The sequence below is a fragment of the Callionymus lyra genome, chromosome 17, assembly GCF_982586985.1.
Source record: "Callionymus lyra chromosome 17, fCalLyr1.hap1.1, whole genome shotgun sequence".
Classification (NCBI taxonomy): domain Eukaryota; kingdom Metazoa; phylum Chordata; class Actinopteri; order Syngnathiformes; family Callionymidae; genus Callionymus; species Callionymus lyra.
This window is the reverse complement of record NC_141834.1, coordinates 14,293,821-14,319,453: the sequence shown is the minus strand read 5'-3', so window position 1 is coordinate 14,319,453 and position 25,633 is coordinate 14,293,821. Positions and strand designations below refer to the sequence as shown.

At 41.1% G+C, this 25,633-nt stretch overlaps 1 protein-coding gene across 1 annotated transcript in view; it reads right to left on the bottom strand.

The window, feature by feature from the left end:
- grin2db (glutamate receptor, ionotropic, N-methyl D-aspartate 2D, b) overlaps positions 1-25,633 on the bottom strand; it is an 85,710-nt gene that overhangs the window by 14,841 nt on the left and 45,236 nt on the right. The window contains exons 5-14 of the mRNA XM_087778993.1: positions 21,779-22,107; positions 20,824-20,938; positions 12,090-12,295; positions 11,340-11,508; positions 8,927-9,080; positions 6,280-6,405; positions 4,065-4,294; positions 3,676-3,836; positions 1,675-1,744; positions 1,478-1,595 (exon numbers count right to left, since the gene is read on the bottom strand). Coding sequence (XP_087635119.1) covers positions 1,478-1,595; positions 1,675-1,744; positions 3,676-3,836; positions 4,065-4,294; positions 6,280-6,405; positions 8,927-9,080; positions 11,340-11,508; positions 12,090-12,295; positions 20,824-20,938; positions 21,779-22,107 — 1,678 coding nt within the window. The remainder of the gene's footprint in view (positions 1-1,477; positions 1,596-1,674; positions 1,745-3,675; positions 3,837-4,064; positions 4,295-6,279; positions 6,406-8,926; positions 9,081-11,339; positions 11,509-12,089; positions 12,296-20,823; positions 20,939-21,778; positions 22,108-25,633) is intronic.

The following is a 25,633-nucleotide window of genomic DNA, read 5'->3' as shown; positions in this document are numbered from 1 at the left end:
GGTTCACTATGAGTTCCTCCAGCATTCTGTGCTAAATGTGTGGTTTTTTCAATCATTTCCTGATTGAAACAAGTGAATGAAAATTAGCTTTAGCTCTTTAGCATTAATGACGTCAAGATACACCGTCTTCACTGATGAAGAGATGCTTTGAATAACTAAATATAACGACTTTATACTTGTACTACTTTATCTTTGAATATATCTGGGAAGTTTCTTCTCTTCTTTGTGTAAGTTGTGACCATTTATTGTCTAAAATTTACCAAATCAAAGGTGATTTTTCATCATTTCTTTTCTTCACTGCAGCCATGTGTACACAATTACACACTCGCATTTACAACTAAATTTATCATGTGAAAAAAACGATACATATGAATCATAGTAATTGCTTTGAGGTAGAAATATGTTTTCTTTTTTATTTGTACTTCACCATTTCAATTCTGAATAACTCGTTTTTGAGAAACTTATTCAGTTTTTTCCTATTTTTTATTGTTCAATTTTTGTTAGATTGTGCTATCATCATTTATTTAATTTTTTCTTTACTGCAGCCATGTGTGCATGATTACACACTTGCAATGCTTGCAACTAAATAAAGAAAATGTAAAAAAAAAAAATCAACCATAGCAAATATAATTTACATTATTTCTGTTCTTTACTTGTTAAATTCGGAATTTACTAAATATGAATAACTAAATATTTTTAAGTTTTGAGGAACTAGTTTTCCCTCTTTTTTATTTCTCAATTTTGTGCTTATTTTTTATTATTCTTTTGACTTTACTGCAGCCATGTGTGCACAATTACGCACTTGTACCGTTCACTTTCAAACCAAAAATTTACGCAAATTCTGTGGTGTAGAAAGCGAACCCCCCGAGTTAGCAATGTTAGAAAATACCATAGCAGTTATCAAATTTAGCAAATACCATAGCAGTTAGCAATGTTAACAAATACCATATCATTTAGCAATGTTAGCAAATACCATAGCAGTTAGCATTGTTAGAAAATACAATAGCAGTTAGCAATGTTAGCAAATACCATATCAGTTAGCAATGTTAGCAAATACCGTAGCAGTTAGCAATGTTAGCAAGTACCATATCAGTTAGCAATGTTAACAAATACCATATCAGTTAGCAATGTTAGCAAATACCATAGCAGTTAGCAACTTTAGCAAGAACCATATCAGTTAGCAATGTTAGCAAATACCATAGCAGTTAGCATTGTTAGAAAATACAATAGCAGTTAGCAATGTTAGCAAATACCATCGCAAAAGTAAACAATATCAAGTGATTTATTCACACAAACCTTAATCTAAACGTCCAATAAATCTCTGAACTATTATCATGCCTATTTGAGAAAAAATGGGCTTTTTTTGCTGCTTTTCGTGCAAATTTAATTGAAAAAAGGATAGAAAATCTAATTCAACATGATGAATTTACGCCTGGCTGTTAATCATCCTTTTCAATTTCCTTCCGCCGACACTCACCATCTCCCACCAGCTGCAGCAGCGCCAGGTCAAGAGGACGTTTCCAACGTGAGTTTTTGTGCAGGGCGATACCGTAGCCTGTGGTGGCAAAAACCTTCCCCGAGCCTATGGTCATCACCTTGGAAGGAGAAGGACGTTAAGTCAAATCGAAGAGCTCATCTTAATCTTTCATTAACAGCGTGAAGAAGTTGTTATACCTTACAACCTTCGTCCTTCCTGGCCATATAATTCAATACTGCAGCGTCATAAATAAAAGCGTCCAGCTTCCTGTAAGAGGATCATGGGAGAAGCCATCCATCATTTAGTGTGGGAGAAGACGTGGACAGATGATTGGGTGTTCGGATGGACGGGCATGGAATTGTTTGACGGACACAAGGAGCCGGAATAATAGAAAGGTCATGAAATGTTAAGTCACAACAAGAAAGAGAAGCAGGGAATCGTAAAGCAGGTCGGGCGGATAACGTGGAAAGAAGAATAAAACGAGGGATCAGGGAAGGATGTGTGAGGCTGCAGAGAAGGAGGGACTGGGAGCAGAGGGATTTATGCGAGGAGGATGGGAGGGGGACTTACACACTTGAAGGGAAAAAGACATGGGACAGCGCCAGACAGTGATGAGGATTATAAAGTTTAAACACAGACGCACAAGAAATCATTCAAGGTAGAAAACGGATAAAGCAAAGCAGGAAAAAAAAAAAAAGACGATCAATGACGTTTAATAGACCAGAGAACGAGAGTGGCTACAACAGAAAGTATTTGTTTTATAAGGTTTTTTTTCTTTTAATTTGTGCAAAAACTGGGCGACGACAGAAGCTTAGAGTGAAGTAAACTGGGATTATCCGACAACTGGTGCCGGAGAATCAAGTGGCGCGTGAAGAGGAGAAGCGGCTGCCGGTATTGTGTGGGCGCAGATTATGTTGGAGGTGATGACGTCGCGACAAAAGATGTTAGTCACAGAAGAGGACGACTCAAACTCCGCCGTCAGTTTGCTACACTTCGGAGGAGGCTGGTGACGTCGAGGCGCCTCGTTTGATTATATAAAGCTTCAAAACTCTCCAATATATAGAGATGTTTGTTTTTATTCCAAGTCGTGATGCAAGTACTTGTGTGATCTGACGGATTATTACTGATTATCTCTTAAAAATGGTAAAATGCAGCCAGTTTTATGTCATGGCGCAAAAAAAAAGTAATTCAAAAGTGTTGATATCTAGTATTTAGCCAGGCGCGCAAAATAATAAACACAAAGAAGATGAACGATAAAAGTCTATAACACTTGATATCAGTCTTCATTCTTATTATTGGCGGCTAATGTTTGTTAGCCAGTATTTAGCCGTGAGGTGAACAAACTTTTTTGCAGAATTACTTAATAGTATTATAACAGTAACGTTTGGACTATAAGGCGCACCAGATTTTAAGAATTAATATCAATCAATGGTTCTTTTTTTGAGGTGAATTAGATATTAATGGCACAGATATTAAACGCAAAATGGCTTTCTAGTATTACTCTATCGCATTTCTAACTACTGAGTAACATTGTAGTGCCTCGTGGAGTAATACCATAGTGCCTCGTGGAGTAATACTACTAGCCCTTTTGAAATAATACTATGGTGCCTCACGGAGTAAAACTACACACCATTGTGGAGTAATACTAAGGAACCTCACAGAGTAAAACTATGGACCATTGTTTTGTAATACTATGGAGCCTCGCGGAGTAATAATATGGAGCCTCACAGAGTAAAACTACGGATCATTGTGAAGTCATTCTATGGAGCGTTGCTGAGTAATAATACTGAACCTTGGGGAGTAAAACTATGGAGCTTCCTGGAGTAATACTATGGAGCCTTGGAAAGTAATACTATCAAGCCGCAAGGAGTAATACTACAAAGCCTTGCAGAATAATAATACCAAGCCTTGCAGAGTAATATTACGGAGCCTTGCAGAGTAATATTACGGAGCCTTGCAGAGTAATACTACGTGGCCACATTGTAGTTTTCATTTTACATTTTTACAGATTGGAGCATGTGTACCACATAAAATATGTTTGGGGTCAGTAAGTATAACCAGAATAAAGGCGCACTGCATTATGGGAAGCACTGTTGATTTTTGAAATAAATTAAGCATTTTAAGAGAGCCTTAAAAAATACGGTCAAAACGTGTGATGACAGAGAAATAGAAAAAGCCGTGACTTAACGCGGACATACCCAGTTTTCAGGTTCATGATGGCGTCTTCCACTCCCCTCTGGTTGTATTTGCCCATGTACTGGTGCATGTCCGGGTAGTTGGAGCGGATGTTTTTCTCCGTGCTACCGTTGGGAACGGTGCCAAACTTCAGAGGTGGGTACTGCTCCTCTGGATGCTGAAACTATCGGACCAAAGGGAAGCAGAGGTGGGAGACAGAAGGTGAGACACAGCGAGCTGCCCACCAATCTGTCTGACCTACTTCTGTCCACTGGTCTGACTCGCCTACAACACGGTATGCATAGTCAACGTGTTCAACAAAGAGTTGAAGAAATGCTTGAAACTTTCATTGACTCTTTAAATCCACCACCCTTTCTTTTTTTTTTGGTTCATCAGTATTTCGGTGCCGTACCTTCTTATCCGAGAGTCCTGACACGGTGTCGATGTACTCCTCCTGGATCATGAAGGCAGCTAGGTTTGCAGTGTAGGAGGCCAGGAAGATGACAGCGAAAAAGGCCCAGATCAGAACCATGATCTTGCTGGTGGTTCCTCTGGGGTTCTCCACCGGCACCGAGTTGTTGAAGACAATGGCCCACAGAAGCCACACCGACTTCCCGATGGTGAAAGTGGAACCGCCGGCCTCTGCGAAAGAACAGAGTCGCGCCGCTCAGCAATCAATCAGAGCCGGCTTCATATTCGGCTTCAAATTGCTTCGCTGACCAATATATCAGTAACGTATCATTCCAAGCACAAAAGCTTGAAATAGAAAGGATTTCACATTAACATAATGGCTTCCATAAAAATCTTTAAAGTGAGCGGAGGATTTGTCGGGTGAGTCACTGGAAAATGGGATTGGGGAGCCGAGATAAGAGGAACTTACTTGAGGACATGGAGCCACGGGATATTAAAAAAGTGGGTGTTATTGAGCTGTAAAATGGCCTTTAAGTATCAGGAGAAGTCGCACACTCAACAGCTTCCTTGGGTTGAAGTGCCATCACAGTGGATGTGCCTCATGGCAAAGAATCTTATTACCAGTTTATACTGGGTTTTAGTGTGTAGTAATAAAGAAGGTAACTCTTTATGGACGGTCGTGTCACCTCGGACAATGTTTTTTTTTTTCAATTATTGCCACTCGTTTAAAAAAAAATCCGATTTTAGATCCTCTATAGTTAGTTAAAATCACATGAAGACACACACAGCTGAAGGGGTGAGTTCACTGAGAGGGGTTGAGACAACAACAGGGTGCTGTCAAAACAAAAACAAAAAATAATAAATTAAAGTAGATCTTAAATAAGCTTTTGTGTTAATCTGATTGTAAATTATGCAATTCTAATCTGTATTTTATTTTAGATTCTAAGAGCGAGAGTAAATGTAATGTTTTTAAACTAAAAACAAAGTATATCAAATGCATTATCCCATCAAATAAGTTTTCTTTGAATATAAATTCAATTTTGAAATGTGATAGAAAAGCTATTTATTTTCTGAAAATTTAAAAACATTTCCAATTAAAAAGAACAGAGAGAGAAAACCCCCAAAAGGAATGAAAATCACGCAGATCTTTATCAAGTTACATGTAGAGCTGTACTAGCAATAAAACACGAAAACATTAAAAAAAATGGTCAATTTTATAGTTTCATTTTAATTGGAGGTCTAGAGAGCCACTGTTTATTGAGTTTTAAGGTGAGAGAAAAGGGGATTAATTTGAGTTAAAAGGCCTGTTTTAAAGCTCATAGCTCCTCGCTTACAAATATATTTAAAATTATTATTAAAAGTGTAAAAGTATGAAGATTAAATAAATGTTGTTAATCTCTCTATTGTTTGTGTGCACGTGAAGAGTGTTTTTATTATTTAATTCCCGTCACTCATTGAAGATTTATCCTTAAATAAAGATTTGTAAGCAGAGGCATTATCGTATAACGCTCGGTTCAGCAGTAGGACCCCACAAACCTAGAGCAGATGCACCTGCACCAAGAGCCATATGAGCTTCTAAGTAAATAAAAATAGTACACAAATGGTGCTATTCAAACAATTGTCTTGCTTTCTTAATGTTAAAAATCATATGATTATACACAACTGCTACAGGGGTGAGTTCACTGAGAGGGGTTGAGACAGAAAACAGCAGTTCTACAGAAGGTAAAAGTGATTTATTAAAGTTATAAGGCTGGCCCAGCAGCTCGATTTCAAATAAACATTGGTATTCTATTGTTGCATAACTCTCTTGTTTACATGAGTGGTCATAATCAACACGTCTCATTCTTGCACGTTAAACAAACGATCACTAAAGTGTCGAGCGGTTGATCTCACCAGTGGTTAACAAGATAGAATTATAGTCGAACATCAACTCCGGCTGAATTATAAATAGCTGCTTCTTTATCGACCATACTTGGATTTAGTTCAAATAAACTAGAGGTTTAAATCCCCGCTCACAGTCCGACACTCCATCTGTGCAATTTTCTCTCGGAATTTAACCAATATTGGACGGCGGCGGAAACATGGAAACCGACATAAAGTTAAAGCCAAACAATCTGTTTGACTTTGTAAATGTGTTAAACACATTTAGAGAGAGAGCGAGCGTTTGGTCGCGGCTCAGAGCAGTCGATCTGGAGGCGGCTCACGACGATACTTACTTTTTCCCGTCTGCAGGCTGCGGTTGTAGCCCACGGGACTGAAGAACTCAAAAATGAAGACGGTCACAGCCACCACGGTCAGGCACATGACGAACATCATCACCCACACTGCTGGGCTGTAGGGCTCTTCAGAGGGAGACAGGGAACAAAAGAGGCGTCTTTTTTTAAAACTTTTCTTTTTTAAATCGACAATCCAGGAAGTGTTGATTTTTCGTGTGGAATTAAAGCTGCCGTATGGAACCATCGTTGAATAATTAATCTATTTCTGTTTGTCTGTTAGAAGATAACTTAAACATAGATGTAAATAAATTACATTTTTTAAGCATTCTTTAGAACCTAACAAACAAAAAGCACAAAAATACAGCATCCAATCAAATCACAAATAATATTTTAAATCAACTTCATTTTAAGTCGACACAAATACAGAACATTCCCACTTGAGGTTCAAGATGCTGGCACTTGAGTAAGATTTGATTTATTTGGATATACTTTATACTGTTTATTGTTTGATTGAGAAGCAAATAAAAAAAACTCCTTGGCAGAGGTATGTGTTATCTCAGTGCCTCTGATGGTGAAAATGTGATTGAAATATATTGTTTTGCTGTATCAGCAGAGACACAGTGAAGACTGGAATATTTCCTAAAAAGCTTTGAACTCCCCGGCCATTGCAGCAACAATATGTGCAAGGATTTGAGTACAGTTTGATTACTTGTTGAGTATTAAGGCACCTGATGTGTATGCCATAGTTTTAATGTCATATGTTTATTTACAGTTTTGTGTTAAATTACATCTTTTCAAATTCCAATCATTTTCTACTCAGCCTAATAAGTGTTGGGAATATTTTCAAAGTAATCTGTTCTTTTTTTAGTTATAGACAAAATTGTTTGTTCATTTTAATGTAGCAACAGGAGCTCAGTTGTCTTCATATTCTTCAAAATATACTGCTCATCTGTAACGTCCCTATTGCGTTGAAGCCTCGACATGAGGAATCGTTCCAGAAAAACTTAAACACGTCTATATTATAAGCTTGTTTGTAGCAGGAGCTAAAAGGCTAACATGCTACACAGACAGGAAACACTCTACTGTCTAAACTGGGAGCCCTCGTGATATACACCCAGAGGGTTTCCTGTGCCTGTAAAAAGTGACAGATTACTCTGAAAATAATCCCAACCCTTAGTCAACATGAGGGTGAGCAGAAAATTAGTCAAATTTGAATTTTCGGTGAACTATTGCTTTAGGATCCTGATGCATATATTTCAACATTAGCTTGTATTGCAATGTCTTGTAATGAGCCATTGAAATCTAAATACTGGTTGTTGAAAAGTTAATACGAGTATATGCGGACTATTGTAATAGTTTATTTTGGTGTCTAAACAAGAAGGATCCGTCTCGCCTGCAGTTAATATAAAACTTTGCAGCGAGAATTCTGACCTGCTCTAGTAGAAGAACTCACATTTCCCTGATCCTTAAAACTCTGAATTAGCTGCGAGTTTCTTTCAGGATCAGTTTTAAAATCCTGGTTCATACTTTCTTACTTTCTGGTCCTTCTTACATCAGCGATCTGATCCAGACTTACACCCCAGCTCGGGCTCTTAAGTCTGTGGATCAGAACCTACTGATGGATCCTCAGCACGCTTCCGGACCAGAGGAGAGAAATCCTTCCAGGCTTTTTCTCCTAAGCTTTGGAACGATCTTCCTCTCTCTCTGTGTTAGATGATCTACTGACTCCTTCAAGGAACATCTTCAGACCTATTTTTGTGCTTTTTCCTGATTTTCTGGGACTCATGTGTTTGTCTTATGTCTTGGCCTTTTAGAAGTATTTTTAACTGTGTATTGTTTTTTATGTTAAAGAGCTTTGTGACCCTGGTCTAGAAAGGTGCTTTAGGAATAACCATTACTTACTTACTTACCATCTTATCAGCAGTTTAGCTCTATAAACATTTCAAGTCTAATAATTCCGTGTATTTAGTTTAAAAACCTGGTTCGGGAACTTTGTCAGCATCTCTCAACAAAAGTATTGCCAGATAAATATTTAATTATTCTCTCTTGTGTTAAATTAGGCATTAATGTTATAAATGACACTTGCAAAATACACAATTATCTCAATGAAGAAAACTTCATTGACATTTCTAGTAGAGCTCTAATGATGTTTTATGTTAGCTAAATTAAATAAGCAAAGCTGCCACAACAGGGTTGTTTGCTCATTTTAAAATGATCGGTCCCCTCAGAGGGCGAAGAGTCCTGTTATAAAGGCTGAGGAATGACAACGTGGACCCAATTATAATCACATTACGCCTGCATAATCATTATTCAGTCGGCGGCCGCAAATTCAGCGAAATATAGAAACAACTGGACCAGCACATTCTCTGGAAATCTAAAAACAATTTCTTTTTTTTCCCGTCCTCTTTTTTTTTTTTTTCCCCAACAATCACTTCAACGCAATCTATAAGCCAATAACACTTCCCCACCCGAGCCCAGAGTCTGCTGACTGAGTGGAAGTACAAGTTGAGAAAATATGAACTGCGGAGAGACGGTAGCGTCTAATCTAGATGTGAGGACAAGCATCCGCAGATCGACTTCTTCTTTTAATGCAAACTCGACATTTTACGGTTAAATTAAATCCCGGGCGCATCCGTCGGCGTCTTACCTAAGAAAGCGGAGGGCGATACCGTTCCGTTGCTACGGGACACCATGACACTGATGCCCGTCTCCACGAAGGGGACGGAGAAATCCACGACCTCCGACCTCTCCTCGTTGATGGTCAAGGAGCCGATGGCCATGTCCGCTCGCTTGTACACCACCTGCGGGACGACCGGTCGTGAGGGAGGAATGTAATGACAAGGTTACTACACATTGTGGCGCGAAAAACCAAAGGGAGCGCCGATGACCTTTGACCCCTAAAATATGCGCGGCGTAATGAGGAAGCAGCTCTCGGCGCGGTGCGAACTGTGAACATGTGTCGACGGAGCCTCCTCTCCTGCATACGAAATGAGCCACCAACTCCCAAAAAAAACCCTGGAAACTGCTGCGTGTGCAGATTGTACGAGTGAAATGTTAATCTACATTAGACATGGCACATCCGCTCTTCACAGCCAATCAGCAGAAAAAGGGAAGCCAAGCAGAAAGCGATGCGTCCTCCTCTCAACTTTCACTAACCTGATCTCGAGATCGCCGCGGACCCCCTCGGATCGTAGAGGTTTTTTTCCGCTCTTTCAAGTTAAGAATTCGGATGGAAACGGTTTGGAAGCCTGTGACAACTGATGTTTCGTCGACTCCCCCCGGTGGGTTCGCACGCGAGCAACAGGGGGTTTCAGGGAAAGTGGGGCGCCCCCCTCGTCAATTTCAGTGTGTGTTTTTTATTTCTGTCGGTATTGTTGTCACTTCCCGATGGGAGAACCTGAACCGTGTTTGACTAAAAGAACACAATTTTAACCGTAAAATACAGTTAAATATTATGTTATTAATATTATGTTCTTTATCTTTAGACTTAGATTGTATCATCTTGTTCTTTCTCTTTATGTTCTTGTTCTTATTTTAGTTTGATTTATTTTTTATGAAAAATTGCTGTTTTTCTGTGGCTATTGGAAAAAAAACAATTTCCCGAAGGAGACCTCCTGAGGGATCAATAGTTTTACCTTACCTTACCTTACAATATAAACATTCAACTGACTAGCAGACATTACATTAAGTTTTGTTCACTAATAAAAAAAAGTTTTTAAAAGGGCGTTGTGGCATCATCACGTAGAAAGTGCCTTACACCGCCTGGCAAATACACTCGCCACAGACAAGGTGTTTTGGCTTCACGTATTATTCGTGGACGTGTCCTTCAGTTTGGGTCCCACGTCCCGATTTCACCTTCCGTCGGCGCATGTTTGTAATAAATAGCGCCTGTCGGCTGGCGGGCAGTTCTTAAGTGGTCATAACTTTCACTGTGATGAATGAAGCGTTCGTGGGTCGCCCGGGGGCGGCGACAAGGCTCTGGCTTGTTCACCTGAACTGGGAGACACACAAACGCCCCAAGTTTGCCGGAATGAATTCACACACATCTGTCAGTCTCCTCGTCTGGGCGGAACAGACATTTTTCTAATTCTCGAGGCAGACACTCGCGTATGTGACAAGGTGTTCGTGTTTAAAGGACTTAAATTAAATAAGAATGTTTTTCATTTGATCAATTTATGTTGAAAGTGGTGGATACTTGACACAGATCATGTATTTTAGTATCTTAACCATGAGCAAAGTAAAGGTGAAGCGTGAGAGTAAAAAGCAGATGGTGGATAGATAGTGATGAGGAAGTCTTAAGACTGAGTAATGTTACTTTCTGTCTATGTTTCTACCTTAAGTGACGAATGGACGGATGGATGGATCAATGAATGGATTTAAAATAGACAGACGCATAATATAATTATTCATTAAAGATACAGAGATGGAATAATGGATGGATGAATAGTATAATCATGGTTGAATGGCTAGATTAATGCCAAAGAGTTGGATGGATGCATGAACGACAGAGTGGATGGATGGATAAATGGATGGATTGATCAATAAATGGATATAAAATAGACGGATAAATGAATGAGTTGATTTAAGATAAAGAGATGGAATAATGGATGGATGAATGGTTAAATGGCTGAATGGCTGGATTAATGCAAAAGAGATGGATGATGGATAAATGAATGGATGGATGGATGGATGAATAGACAACAGACAGACAGATAGATAAATGGATTGATTAAAGATAGAGAGATGGAATGATGGATGGATAAATGGTTGAATTGGATGGATGAATGGTAGAGATGAATTGTGCCAAATACGTGTATTAAAGATGGATGGATGGATGGATGGATGGATGGATGGATGGATGGATGGATGGATGGATGGATGGATGGATGGATGGATGGATGGATGGATGGATGGATGGATGGATGGATGGATGGATGGATGGATGGATGGATGGATGGATGGATGGATGGATGGATGGATGGATGGATGGATGGATGGATGGATGGATGGATGGATGGATGGATATATGGATGGACAGAAAGAAAGAAAGTCAGACTCACCTCTCCAATCATGCCGTTCCAAACACCATCAATTTTCTTCCCATGTTTCCCGTTGGTGACCAGGTAGAGGTCGTAGGTGAAGCCGACGATCTTGGCCAATCGCTTGAGGATGTCGATGCAGAAGCCCTTGCAGCATTGCTTCATGGGAGTCGCACCTTCAGGGATGGCACTGGGAAGACAAACAACCAGAAGAAGACGGGATGAGAAGATGAAGCGAGAGCTGACAGCTTTGATTGACCAGTCGAGGATCGCCGCTGTCATCCTCTCACCGGCTGATGAACCATAAACCTCCACTCCGGTCATTTCTAACTCCACGGCTCCGAGTCATTTCTCTGATCCTCCGGGGAGCCGCCGGTTATTGATTAAGGTCGGCCGGTGGGGAGAGCACAGTTTTGGTATCTGATTGATGTCACTCAAGTGGACGCTTTGAGACGCTCAATCAAGGACCAGAAAAAATAAATCTTGCTGCTGAATCTCAGCATTAGGAGTTTTTGGCATCATGACCAGCAAAAATGTTCACTTCCTGTCTCACCGTTAGGCAACTTTCCCAAACAGGAAATAACTTTTATTTCCTTAATATCCGTCTTCGACCCCGGCCGCCCCCTTAAAATGACTGAATTAAAATCAATGAACTCCATCTCGCGGTGCTGAAATGTTGGCTTTGATTGCAGAGTATACAGGTCAATAAAACAAACGTACATATATTTTTTTTAAAAAGTCATTATTTCCGTTGATTGTTTTTTTCCGAACCTGGCGTTGAGAGGTCGTCTGCAGGGCACGGAGTCGCGGATGCAGGTCCCGGACGCGGCGTCGGCGAGCTCCACGATGACGAACGGCCGCTCCTCCAGCGTGACCACGCGCAGGTGCTGGGCGTCGTCGGGCGGCTTCAGGAAGGGACCGTAGCGCGACCACGCCGGGTGTCTCAGCCTCAGCACGCCGTTCTCCCACCAGCCCACCTGGAGGGACGGAAGATAATAAAAAATAACCATTATCCACGATTTTTTTATATGCTTTGTATGAATAGTCAACAGCACTGTTTTGTTTTTGTTCTCCCTAATTTTTACGCATTTTTTCAGATTTAAAAACTCATAAAATATAATATCTATAATAAAACATGTTTTATATCTATTATTGTTTATTTTATGGTTAATATTTCAATAAACTTGGTTAAAAAAAATAAATAAGCACGATGGCAACAGTCGTTACGTCCTCTGCAGCTGGATGAACATTGAAATCCTGCGAGATCCAGGAGATGACTGGGGATGAGAGGATGCGGTGGCCTCCAGCAGCTTTTAAAGCTGATGTTTGGACATCTTTTGGTGTCAAAACCAATGAAAGCAGTTACAGCTTTGTCAAGAGTCATGTGGTCTGTAAATTCTGCAACACCAGAGTCAGCTACTTGACAATACTACAAAGATCCCCAAGATGACTGGGAATGAGAGGATACAGTCGACTACAGCAGCTTTTAAAGCTGATCTTTGGACATATTTTGGTTTCAAAACAAACAAAAGCAGTAACAACTTCAGTCAAGAGTCATGTGGTCTGTAAATTCTGCAACACCAGAGTCAAATACTCGACAATACTACAAAGATCCTCAAGAAGACTGGGGATGAGAGGATGCAGTCGACTCCAGCAGCTTTTAGAGCTGATATTTGGACATATTTTGGTTTCAAAACAAACAAAAGCAGTAACAACTTCAGTCAAGAGTCATGTGGTCTGTAAATACTGTACCACCAGAGTCAGGTACTCGACAATACTACAAAGATCCACAAGAAGACTGGGGATGAGAGGATGCAGTCGACTCCAGCAGCTTTTAGAGCTGATGTTTGGACATTTTTTGTTTTCAAAACAAATTAAATCAGTTACGACTTCGTCAAGAGTCATGTGGTCTGTAAATTCTGCAACACCAGAGTCAAGTACTCGACAATACTACAAAGATCCCCAAGAAGACTGGGGATGAGAGGATGCAGTCGACTCCAGCAGCTTTTAGAGCTGATGTTTGGAAATATTTTGGTTTCAAAACAAATAAAAGCAGCTACAACTTTGTCAAGAGTCATGTGATCTGTAAATACTGCACCACCAGAGTCAGGTGCTTGACACTACTACAAAGATCCGCAAGAAGACTGGGGATGAGAGGATGCAGTCGACTCCAGCAGCTTTTAGAGCTGATATTTGGACATATTTTGGTTTCAAAACAAACAAAAGCAGTAACAACTTCAGTCAAGAGTCATGTGGTCTTTAAAATCTGCAACACCAGAGTCAAGTACTCGACAATGCTACAAAGATCCCCAAGATGACTGAGAACGAGAGGATACAGTCGACTCCAGCAGCTCTTAAAGCTGATGTTTGGACATTTTTTGGTTTCAAAACAAATGAAAGCAGTTACGACTTCGTCAAGAGTCATGTGATCTGTAAATTCTGCAACACCAGAGTCAAGTACTCGACAATACTACAAAGGAAAAAAAATGTTGTTGCTTTTTATTTATATCTCACTGACAAACATCTAAATCCAAGATGAAGTTATCTCTAGAAACCCTTCATCATCCGGACATAAAAAGCAGGTCTGCCCACCCACTACGTAAAAAAAAAGGTCAACCAGTGACACTAAGCACTTAACCACAATTTATGCTCATCACTTAATGTCAATTGTGTCTCTGCCAGTCATATTTTATTCACTTCTATAAGCCCGGGTGTCACTTAGTCGCACATTGAGTGTGAAGAATGTTAATCAAAGAGGGTCACTTTTAAATTCAGAGAACATCTGAGTAGTTAATGACTTCATGTTCAATTTCATTCGTCATATTTCAGCTCTAAACTCGCGCGTTTGGTAAAAAAAGATCCGAGGCTGGAACCCCCTCGGAGAGGATGTAAATGATGCGAGCGTTGGACAAACATCGAGGTCAACAACTGACCTGAAAGTGTCACTCACATGATTAATGATCGTCTTCCATCTGTCCGTGCATTGATTATGTGTCACTTCAGATTTTTTCCTCCGTCTGTCGTTGCAGAGAGACTCGGCGTGAAGTTGAATATGACATTTCCAATAATAGTTGAATCCAGGAAATGCTAGTTAAGTACTCCGGTGGAGACGTGTGTGCGCTCGCTGAGCGAACCGACGCACAACTGTACAACCACTTTACAGCAGACTGAGCTGAAATCAGCGGTCATTGAAGAAACATGTTGTTCTTTCCTCAAAACCACTTAGGAATAAAAGGCTCTGCAGGAATGTGAGGTTGACGAAGTATGATATACTGTACAGCTATTTCTGCTGCACATTCTCTTGTTCTAGTAGTTAATTTAGAACTAAAAATACTACAAAAAACCCTTGTTTAAAAAAAATTAAAAGGATTTTTTAAACGCAACTAACACAACACCACAGATAAAGACTATGCTAAATACTGAAACTACTTAGATGAGCCAATCAGAAGCTCAGATACTAAAAGGTGTGGTCTGATTTTTTAGACCCAACTACATAAAATAATACAAAATAAATCAATATTAAAAATGAACATATATATGAAGAAGAAAACCTTTTGTACCAAATTCAGTAAGAGTTAACTTCGCGCCACTTAGCTATTCATTTCTGTCTTAAATTGTGATTATTTTTTTATTTTATACGTAAAATATCATTTAGCAAACTTTCTAAAAAATCCAAAGCGACCTACAATGGAACTATGCTATTTGCCTCACTGATTTTTGATCAGGCAACTTCCTAAACAGCAATTATTCTTGCTAACTAGCTTTAGATTAATTTTATGTATAATATTTAATCACTTAAAAAACTTTGATTTCCTTTTAGAGTCAAACCATAAGAGTGAGGAAGAAAACTGCTTAAGTTTGTACCGCAGCTTTCACGCTAAATACTTCAAAATGATCTGTGGCTCCAGATGGCAAACCAAAAAAAAACTGTCTACAAACAGAAATAAATATGATTATATCTTTTGTTAGTTGCTGCTGAGATCCTAAATATCCCACAATGCACTGCAACAGTTAAAGTTGAAATCTATTTTCTCTCCCCGATATTTGGATCGTTCGTTCAACGTTAATCCTGTGTTTGTTTTGGCAGCGACACGTTCAAGCTCTGCCAGTCATTCATCCGTTCACGGACTGAACCCGCGACTTCCAGCCAATCACCATCCACACGCCAAGAAAGCGCCTTCGTTCATTTATCTGTTTATACATGGGATCCGTGCCGTTTGACACGAACGCTTCAATTTGGGGGCGAAGGAAGCATTTGTTATTCTTCACGGTATTAGTCCATTAATCGTCTTAATAATCAGAGACTAATCGACTGTTAAGATTTCCATTAGCTGCCGCTGACATAAAGACGCCGTAACAAGCCAAGAGAACGTTTTGGCAGACGGCGCGTTTGAGATGGAGAAAGAGGCTTCGGGACAATATGGCGGCGGAGGAAGAGGAGGAGGACGTATGGAGGGGGTTGAGGAAGGGTGTCGATGACACACTGGCTTAATGATCCAGCTAAGAACATGCTTTTCCCCACACTTGGAGAGCGCAGACCTCTGCTAAGCAGCTCTGTTTTTTTTTCTTTCAAAATTTTAGCTTTTTCTTTTTTAATTATTGAACTGAACAAAGAGCAGAGGGATGTAGCATTTTCACTGCTTATTCTGCACCAGAGAGATTGATGAATCTTCAAATTATTTAAGGATCCAGATGGTAGTTTGGAACACCACTGCTATTTACAGGAAATGTAGGAAAATGTTCTACTATATTGCTAAAAGTCCACTTCATTAAATGATCAATCAAGCAACATAAATAACAAAAACAAACAAAAAAGAGGATTAGGTGGTGATATATAAATCAAACTAGCACTTCAAAATGCAGCTTGCTTATGAAAGTTTGAGGAATATCTACCCCATCTTTAATGGTGATGTTACAATATCTATAATTGTCTTTTTTTTGCTTAAAGATATTCAGTTATATAACCTCCTTGGCAGGCGTAATTATGCAATCATGGCCCAAAACAGTGAGTCTTTTTATCACAAAGAAAAACTCTTGTTTAACCTTAAACTGGTCTAGTTGTGCATCAAGACGGGGGAGAAAGCAAGAAGATCTCAACAACCATGCGACCGACTCAATGACACCACAGAACAAAAAAAAGAAGAAAAATTGTGACTCCCGCGTCAAAGTTCACCGTCATTCCTGTGTTTTATTGCGGGAACATTTGTCGGCTCCACAGATGAACGAGCTTTTGAAAGATAACCAGCCGTTCTGCAGTGTTCCAGTGAGGTTGGCTGCTCCTGGGCTTAAGGTAATGGTGCAGTCATTGTAAAGAGAACATTAAATATTCAGCGAGAGGCAACAGCGTGGTTGTGCATAATGGGCTGACACCGGCGTCTTCTGCTCACTGTGTGTGCAACAGGGTTTATGTAAGGAGGCGTGCGCGGATGTATGGTACACTGCATACCCTCGTTCCTGTGAAAACACGTGGATAAGTGTGTAAAAGCCTGAAGCGAGTGTGTTTGTGCGCGGGTGGGCGGGAATCGTACCCTGGGTTTGAGTCGAAGGACCTGTGCAGAAGCGTCTAATTGAAAGGGATTTGAGGGATCTGGCAGGAGTCAGCATGTTATGACACGCTGCGGCTGGACTCTGGTGGGCTGTTAAAACCAGCAGGGGGGCAGAGAACTGATGTTTGTATTTGCACAGCTATACATGTGACCTTGTGCGAGAGCATCTGTATTTGTGCAGCGTTGATGCTTATATGTGGTCCCTGTGTTTGCTTCCGAGTGTGCCGTTGGACGGAGGGAGTCGTTGCTGTTAGCAAACACTGATGAGGATGAAATGTGCGTAAAGGCTCCCATCTACCTTCCGTCCATTTATTCGTTCATCCATCCAGCAGCCTATCCCCGCATCTGTCCCCATATCCGTCTTTCTTTAAGTCTATCCATCCATCCAACTATCCAACCATCCATCATTGCATCCTTCCACCCAACTGCCCATCCCTGCATCTGTCCATCTATCCCAACATCTGTCCGTCCATCTGCCTGCCAGTTCGCCCATCAATCCTTTCATCCAAACATCGTTTTTAAGTCTAAGCGTCCATCTAGCTGACTGCCCAACTTTACAACTTTACGTCCGACCATCGCCACATCTGCCATCTGCCTGCTAATCCCTGCAACCGTCAATCCATCCCAGCATCCATCCATTCTTTTATCCATGTAACCGTCAATCCATCCCAGCATCCAGCCCTTCTTTTATCCCTGCAACTGCCAATCTATCCCAGCATCCAGCCATTCTTTTATCCCCGCATCCATCGATCCATCCCAGCATCCAGCAATTATTTTATCACTGAAACCATCAATCCATCCCAGCATCCATCCATTCTTTTATCCCTGCAACCGTCAATGTATCCCAGCATCCATCCATTCTTTTATCCCTGCAACCGTCAATCCATCCCAGCATCCATCCATTCTTTTATCCCTGCAACCGTCAATCTATCCCAGCATCCATCCATTCTTTTATCCGTGCAACCGTCAATCCATCCCAGCATCCATCCATTCTTTTATCCCTGCAACCGTCAATCTATCCCAGCATCAATCCATTCTTTTATCCCTGCAACCGTCAATCTATCCCAGCATCCATCCATTCTTTTATCCCTGCAACCGTCAATCTATCCTAGCATCCATCCATTCTTTTATCCCTGCAACCGTCAATCTATCCCAGCAACCATCCATTCTTTTATCCCGGTAACCATCAATCTATTCCAGCATCCATCCATTCTTTTATCCCTGCAACCGTCAATCAATCCCAGCATCCATCCATTCTTTTATCCCTGCAACCGTCAATCTATCCCAGCAACCATCCATTCTTTTATCCCGGTAACCATCAATCTATCCCAGCATCCATCCATTCTTTTATCCCTGCAACCGTCAATCTATCCCAGCAACCATCCATTCTTTTATCCCGGTAACCATCAATTTATCCCAGCATCCATCCATTCTTTTATCCCTGCAACTGTCAATCAATCCCAGCATCCAGCCATTCTTTTATCCCTGCATCCTTCTATCCATTCCTGCATCCGTCAATCCAAGAAAACTCCTTTTACTCCTATACTAATGTACGATGAGGACTTGAGGCCGGTCCCAGAACAATTTCAGGGGAGCACTCTTATTAGATACCCCTAACTTCTCTTGGACCTACTGGTAGAAGTAGGTCCAAGAGTTTTGAGGCAACTGTAGAAGACAATTTCTAGAAAGCTCGTCTTTCTGTGGTGACATTCCAAGACCCAGTTGTGACTTTAGAAGGTCCAAGAAAGACCTCAAGAGAGCATCCTTAGAGGTTACCCCAGCAAGTTCTCTCTATTCGTACTAGTTCAACAACTATTTAACAATCCAGAGAAGACAATTTTTTGAAACCCTAGTGTCTAGGGGGGGACATATTTAGTTGCGACTTTAAGCATGTCCAATAAAGACCTAAGGGTGCCATCTATACTAGGTATATAGATGGAATATTTACTAGCTTCTCATGATTTGCCTTCCAGTGGAGACAGTTGTTTCAAAGAATCTGCACTGCACTGCTATTGACTGGTCCTTCCAGCAGTATAGGGTCAATCCAAATCCATCAGGCACCAGACAAGGAACACCTTTTAGTGCATGAAATAGGGGAGACCCTTTCAGATGGTCAATGTCTGAGAAAACATGGCATCTAGGGGTCACTGGGTTGCTTATACTAGCCATTAACTAGTAGGTGTTCCTCGTCTTTGACAGTCCTTAGTTTACTTCTAAGGTACATCAAATGATTCTTGTTGAACATGTAGCAAATACTAAACAAGCTAGCAAGTAAGAAATACTGTATTTGACATGGATTCCTTATTTAGATTCAATCGTTGGTCATTTCTTAAAATGTATAGAACATGTCACTCATAACATTAGCAAACAGATCTTGCGGCATTGATAGAGTAAACTTGTTTCTTTGTTAAAAGCTGGAAATTAACCGGAAGAACTTGTTAAGACGAAAAAATAAGTGATACATTTGCTGATGCAGTAAAATGCTAAATAATTCTGGTTAAAACTAAAAATAAAATGTTTCGTGTTAAATAAATATATATATTTTTTACAAATGTGTCTTTATGTTGTCCCTTCTACATTAACTTTGGTGGTTATTTTTTTCGATGAATCCTGAAAACAATGGGGAACGATGGCAGCTGGAGAAAGACGAGATGCGGTCAAACGGTCAGCATCAAACTTCTCCGGTTCGCTCCTGGCAACAGCAGTGAACTCTCCGTGAACATCGTCTCGCACGACCTTCCCGTTCTCACTGACAGTTTATTGTTTCTTATCCAATAGCGATGTAGCGCAGATCTCCTCAGTCCCAAGCGAAGAGATTAAGGCACAATATAATTGCTGAATCAGCAAGAAAAAAAAAAATCAGCTCAACAGTCAATCCTCCGTGTCCGGGCACAACTAGAACAAGGGTATTTTTAAAGAAATAGCAAAGGTTACAGTGTATTAATCCCCCGGTGGAGGAATTCAATCCGAGGCTGCATCAACAAGAGCACAGGAGTCTTGCTCAAGGAGAACAACAAATCCCTGCAGGCAAGATGAATGGAAGCCTACTGAGTGCAAACTACTCCTGCTCATAAAAGCAAATAAATATCATATGCTTTACATAATATATTGTCCTGGCTGCAGTGATTTGATTCCCAGAGCATTAAGTGTGTGAAAAGAAATCTGAGATGGAAAAAAATACTTCATATATCAGTGGTTTTCCCTCTATTAATTTTCCTCTATCTATCACAAAATGTAATAATGTTGAACTTTTGCAGTGCATTGTGGGACTTGTAGGATCGCTGCTGAGTCATTAGCAAGAGATGGTAGTAAGAAAAAAAAAAGGGTATTAAATTATTCCTCCCTAGACAGGTTTTTACCTCAGCGGAGAAAATAATGTACGGTCAACTAGAGAGGGTTTTTTAGTTATAAGCATTAATCTAAAAGAAAAGTGTGTTATCTTTCCGTGTTAGAATAATAAATTAGTTTCCGACAAGTTATTCTCAAATGAGTTTGCTCTAGCGAGGAAGATTTTCTAACTAGATAGAGCATCATTAATCAAGTTAAAACTGTGAGTAAAAAACGTTCTGATACGTGCGGGTTTTTTCTTTTTAATGAAAGATATAATTTCTTATAATTCTCGTTTTCACGATCACATCAGTCTTCAAATTGAATCATTTGCTAGTAAAAAAGAAAATTTCCTTTTTGCACTAGAGCCCATATATGACCAAAGTCAGTAATTATTTGATCTGTTTTAACATAAAAATGTTCATTCAATTTGAAAGAACTTGTTCAGGCCCAACACTGCATATGACAATCCAAAGTTTTGAAAAAGGCGGAAATGTTGCTCTACCTGCTTATTGCTCTACCTTTAAATTATGTAATAATAATCCAGTAAAAATAAAAGCTCTTCATATCACAATCAGAAATGATTGATACTTGAATCTCCAAAAGCAAAAGAACAGATTGCACGTCCTTACATCTTCCCATCCTCGCCCAGGTGTCCAGGAAATGACATCAAGAAAGGGGTTGGCCAGGTAGCCGTCGCCGCTGAAGGAGTAATCCCGACCGCCGAGCGTGATGTTGCTGAAATACCTGAACAGATGAAGAAAAAAGAGGGCAAGAGAACTCAAAATGGCGATCATCAAAAAGGGGAAAAAAGTCAACACGGGAAAACGTCTCCGCGGCACCGGGGCCACGTCTCGTCGTCAGATCCGCAGACAAATGATCAGACACAGATCATCTTTGAAGTCAAATGACTGCTCGTCTCAACCTTCACGCCACGTTTGGTAATCACACATGACAGATCTTGTTGTCGTCTCATTGTCGCCGACCGCAAACCGTGTGGTTGGAAGATAGCGGCGCTCCAACAAAAAAAAAAAAATGGAAATGAGAACATCAATTTTATCCTATTTTGTCAACAAATCACTGGCTTTTAATTACTGTTTGATCCACGCCTGATGAGCAAATACGGAGTCAAATTAGCCGAAGCTCCGTTTGTTTACGCGGGGTAGGAGTTTCCACATCTATAGAATACACGTGTGTTTGATATGTATTCATGAAGAGCGATTGAGTGGCGTTTAAAATGAGCAAAGATGATAAGCAGGAGCACTCCCGCTACCTGTTAGGGTGCGTCTGCCTGTTTGCACAGGCGTCGAGGAATATATTAAAGCGTCATTAATAAACATGAGACATGGTCCGCTTGCTACAGATGCCGGGGTAATTTCACCAACTCACAACTACACGCGCCGACAACATCTATTTTGCACGGATGATAGCCGGCCCCCCCAAAAAAAAAATTCAGATACCCTTCTCTGTTCCCTGTGATACTAGATCCACCTGCTCCCGAGCAATCTTTTTTTTCCATCTCCCTCGCACTCTCTCATGTTTATTTATGCGCACTTCATAATCTCCCATTAGAGCGCCTTCGCTCACCTCATCCTGCCCCGCAGCCTCTGCGTCTGATTGGCGTCCGTCATGCAGTTTGTGACGAAGTTGGGCCCGCCCGTGGTGCCGTAATCCTTGCGCATGGCCACCGCCCCGTGAGTCAGCACCGAGACGCCTCGGGCGATCCTCCGCCGGGGCTCGTCCCTCCAGCCCTGGGGACGCACCGCGAACAGAGCCCGGGGCAGGTTCTCCATGCCTAAACCTGAGAGAGCGGGCCCGACCGCGAACCACATGTGCGACGGGCCGGCCTGCCCGGCGGCCCAGGCCGCCCGGAACACCAGCTCGGCCTCCTCCTGGGAGCAGTACAGCAGGCGTACCTGCAGGACAGCAGGATAGCAGGGAGGGAAACAGGACGAGGGAGACACACACACTAGTGAGATAAGGAGAGACAGGGGAGACATGAAGAGCGACAGGGTTGGAGAAGTAGGGGAGCAAGATAAAGCTGGAGAACGGCGGATGAGGTAGAATAGAAAAAGAGCATTTTTTTTTTCTTTAAGAAATCACAGAGGCGCTGGAGGAGGAAGAGATGTGAACACACCTTTTTACCGAACGACTGCGGGACATGAGTTCCATTACTTTACACCAAACAAAGGTTGATAAAACATCTTGTGATGGTAGGAAGATACCAGTGGGTGAAATTAGTTTTCTGAGAGATAGGTTTGGATGCGACCTGATCTCAGATAAGTTGGGAGGGTAAAAATGGATGAAACCAATTGCTTCAGGTTATTATTAATAAAAAAAAAAGGGGCCATCTTTTTAATCTGGGAAAAGACTTGTCCAGAAGAAACTACTCTTTCTTATGGTGTCTTTTTGTTGAGAAATAAGTTGCTGCCTGGTCAATGATTACTGGTGCCGTGGTGGTTTAGACCTTAACAGAATTCCAAAATCATCAAAGTTGCTTCGGTTATACGATTGTACGCTGTGCGTTCAAACCAAATAATGTGTAGACTAACATGGAAAAGCCTAAATATTTTTGGGATGGCAAGGTTTGAGCTTCACAGGGTTTCCAGCAAAAAACAATTGGGAGATTTTATTTTAAATTCGAAAGAACTTTAGTGAAAAGTCTGATTTTATAGGACGAGATTTTCGAGAAGCAGAGGAAGAAACTCATTGATCTGCATCTGATGGACCAAGAAAAATAGGGTTTTCATTTCTATAAACTACAATTCTGCCTCCTTAATCCGCCATTTTGACTTTCCACTATCTTTAGACCTGTCCCTCAGCAGATTTACCAAGTTTTTTTTAGCCACAAACTTGTTTTGCCGAAGAGGTTAGGTGTGACATGTTAATTTAAATCAAAGCAACAGAAGGAAGAGGCGGGAAAAGACGGATGAGGAAGAACGAGCGGATAAAGAGAAAACTTTTCAAGAAGCAGAAGAAGAAACTCGCCAAGCCTGTTGGTGTCTGATCTACCGAGGAGTCCAAAATCTTTTTGGGAGATTTTATTTTAAATTCGAAAGAACTTTAGTCAAAAGTCTGATTTTATAGGACGAGATTTTCAAGAAGCAGAGGAAGAAACTCATTGATCTGCATCTTATGGACCAAGAAAAATAGGGTTTTCATTTCTATAAACTACAATTCTGCCTCCTTAATCCGCCATTTTGACTTTCCACTATCTTTAGACCTGTCTAAACACTTTTCAAGAAGCAGAAGAAGAAACTCGCCAAGCCTGTTGTTATCTGATCTACCGAGGAGTCCAAAATCTTTTTTGGCTTCTTTTATAAATTCACGTTAGATAAGGGCTACAATTTTGCCTCAGCAATCCGCCATTTTGACTCTCCACTATCTTTAGACCTGCCCCTCAGCCAAACTCTTTTAAGATACAAATTCTATGGTAACCAGGGCCGGGTCTAGACAGGCATGTATGAGGGGGCAGCCACAAATCTTGAGGGGGCATTGTGCTGTTACTTACTTACTTACATGTAAGTTTGAGGGGGCACACCATTTATTTGAGGGGGCCAGGCCCCCTCTTGCCCCTGCCTAGACCCGGCCCTGATGGTACCTGGGAGTATTTTGTCGGAAGTAAACTAAGACAATTTGCTTGTTGCCATTTGAATTTGGTCTGAACGCACCGTTATTAAAGCCACACAAGCTTCTCAGCAGACGTATGCGTCGTCTCTGTACATTCCTGGTTTACCCAATCAGGATGTGTTGCCGGCTGTTAGAATAAAGATGTAAGCAGGTCGTGCCGCAGTCATTTCAGTGGGAATCCTTAACTCAAAAAAAAAAAAGAAAAAAAAAAGACGCCTCTAGAGACGCCGGTCGTGAGCAATTACTCGAGGTAACGGCAGGACAACAATCCTGGGAGACTTCCCGTGCGATCGCTGCTGCCGTTAAGTGGCAACAATCAAATTTACAGTCGGGTCCTTTTCACGGGCCCTCACACACACACTAGATGATGAGGATCGTTAGAGACGACATGCAGAACCTGCAGGAGGAATTAGCTCAATATTTGCACCGCTACGAACCAAAGACCGACCTTTGACCGGTGACCTTTATTAAAAGTGTGAAGGGAAAAAAGTTGAGTAAAAAGAAGCGTTAGTGAGTAGAAGGCGTGAAGACTGAGCACACCATAGGGAAGAGGTTAGGTCTGACATGTTAATTTAAATCACGGCAAAAGAGAAGGAGGAGGCGGGAGAAGACGGATGGGAAAAGAAACGAGCGGATGGAGGAAAGTAATCAAAGATGGGAAAACAGAAAATTCACCCTTCAGAGGAAAGAAAGGCATGGAGGGGGTGTAGCAAAGACAAGCAAAGGATGCCACGTTTGGTGAAATCACAGCCTCGAGAGATAAAATACATTTGCAGAAGAAGAGGTGGGATGATGAGGATGAAAACATTAGAGAGAAGAAACACACATTGTGGAGAATTGGCGGTGACAAACACCAAACGAAAAAAAGGATGAGGAGGAGGAGGAGACTAGGAATAGTTGGGGCACATTTTTGAGAATTGCACCTTCATTGAATTTTAAACTGTAATGGGTTGGCACAACACTCCCGCTTATAAGCCAATAAACCTCCAGTGAATTAGTCGGGGAGCGACACAAAAAAAAAAAACAGACAAGAGGGATGGGTAGGATGGCAAGAAAGAGAGACGGAATTAGGTGGGAGAGAAGAGTTATTTACAAAAATACAATGTAGAGCAAGCGGCTGGAGAAACACTGACAAGGCAGAAACCGGGAAGAAGGGACGGGAACAAAAAAAAAGAGAGTGAAGGATTGGAGTTGACCTGAACGAGGTCGACCGAAAAGACTTTACAGAGGCAAAGAGAGAGAAAATGTAAGTCCTGCGGTAAAGTGAGGCTGGAAAAAGAAGGTTAGAAAAGGATGAGATAAAAAGCTAAAATCAGTGTCAGTCTTTGCCAAAAGTTTAGAAACTCAAATCTCTCCATCTAATTGCTTTACATCACGTCGGACAACTGGGATGATTCCGAGATAGTCTTTTTTAGTTCAGACCCTTCGTCTGGTCGACCAGATTCAATGCTCCGAACCAGAAAATCCAAACAGAATAGGTCACATGCGGCACTTATCGCAGCGTCAAGACATTGACCAATGGGTTCAACCAGCCGATCCAAATGATTGGACGGTGATACGTCCGTAAACTGAACTACCTCCACACTTCCTGTCTCACGGAAATACTCTTTTCTCACTAAACCAATACTACTTGTTTTTCCCAATCGTTTAAAAAAAATCAGGCCCAAAACGTTCATAATTATTAAACAATAGCATGCTATTGGACTTGTCCGCGACTAACAAAAAATCCTGATAAAACTAATCTTGCACTTTGCGTCACTTTTTGGCAAAGGCTGCTTTTCATGGTAATCCGACGGGCTCCAGTTAAGATAA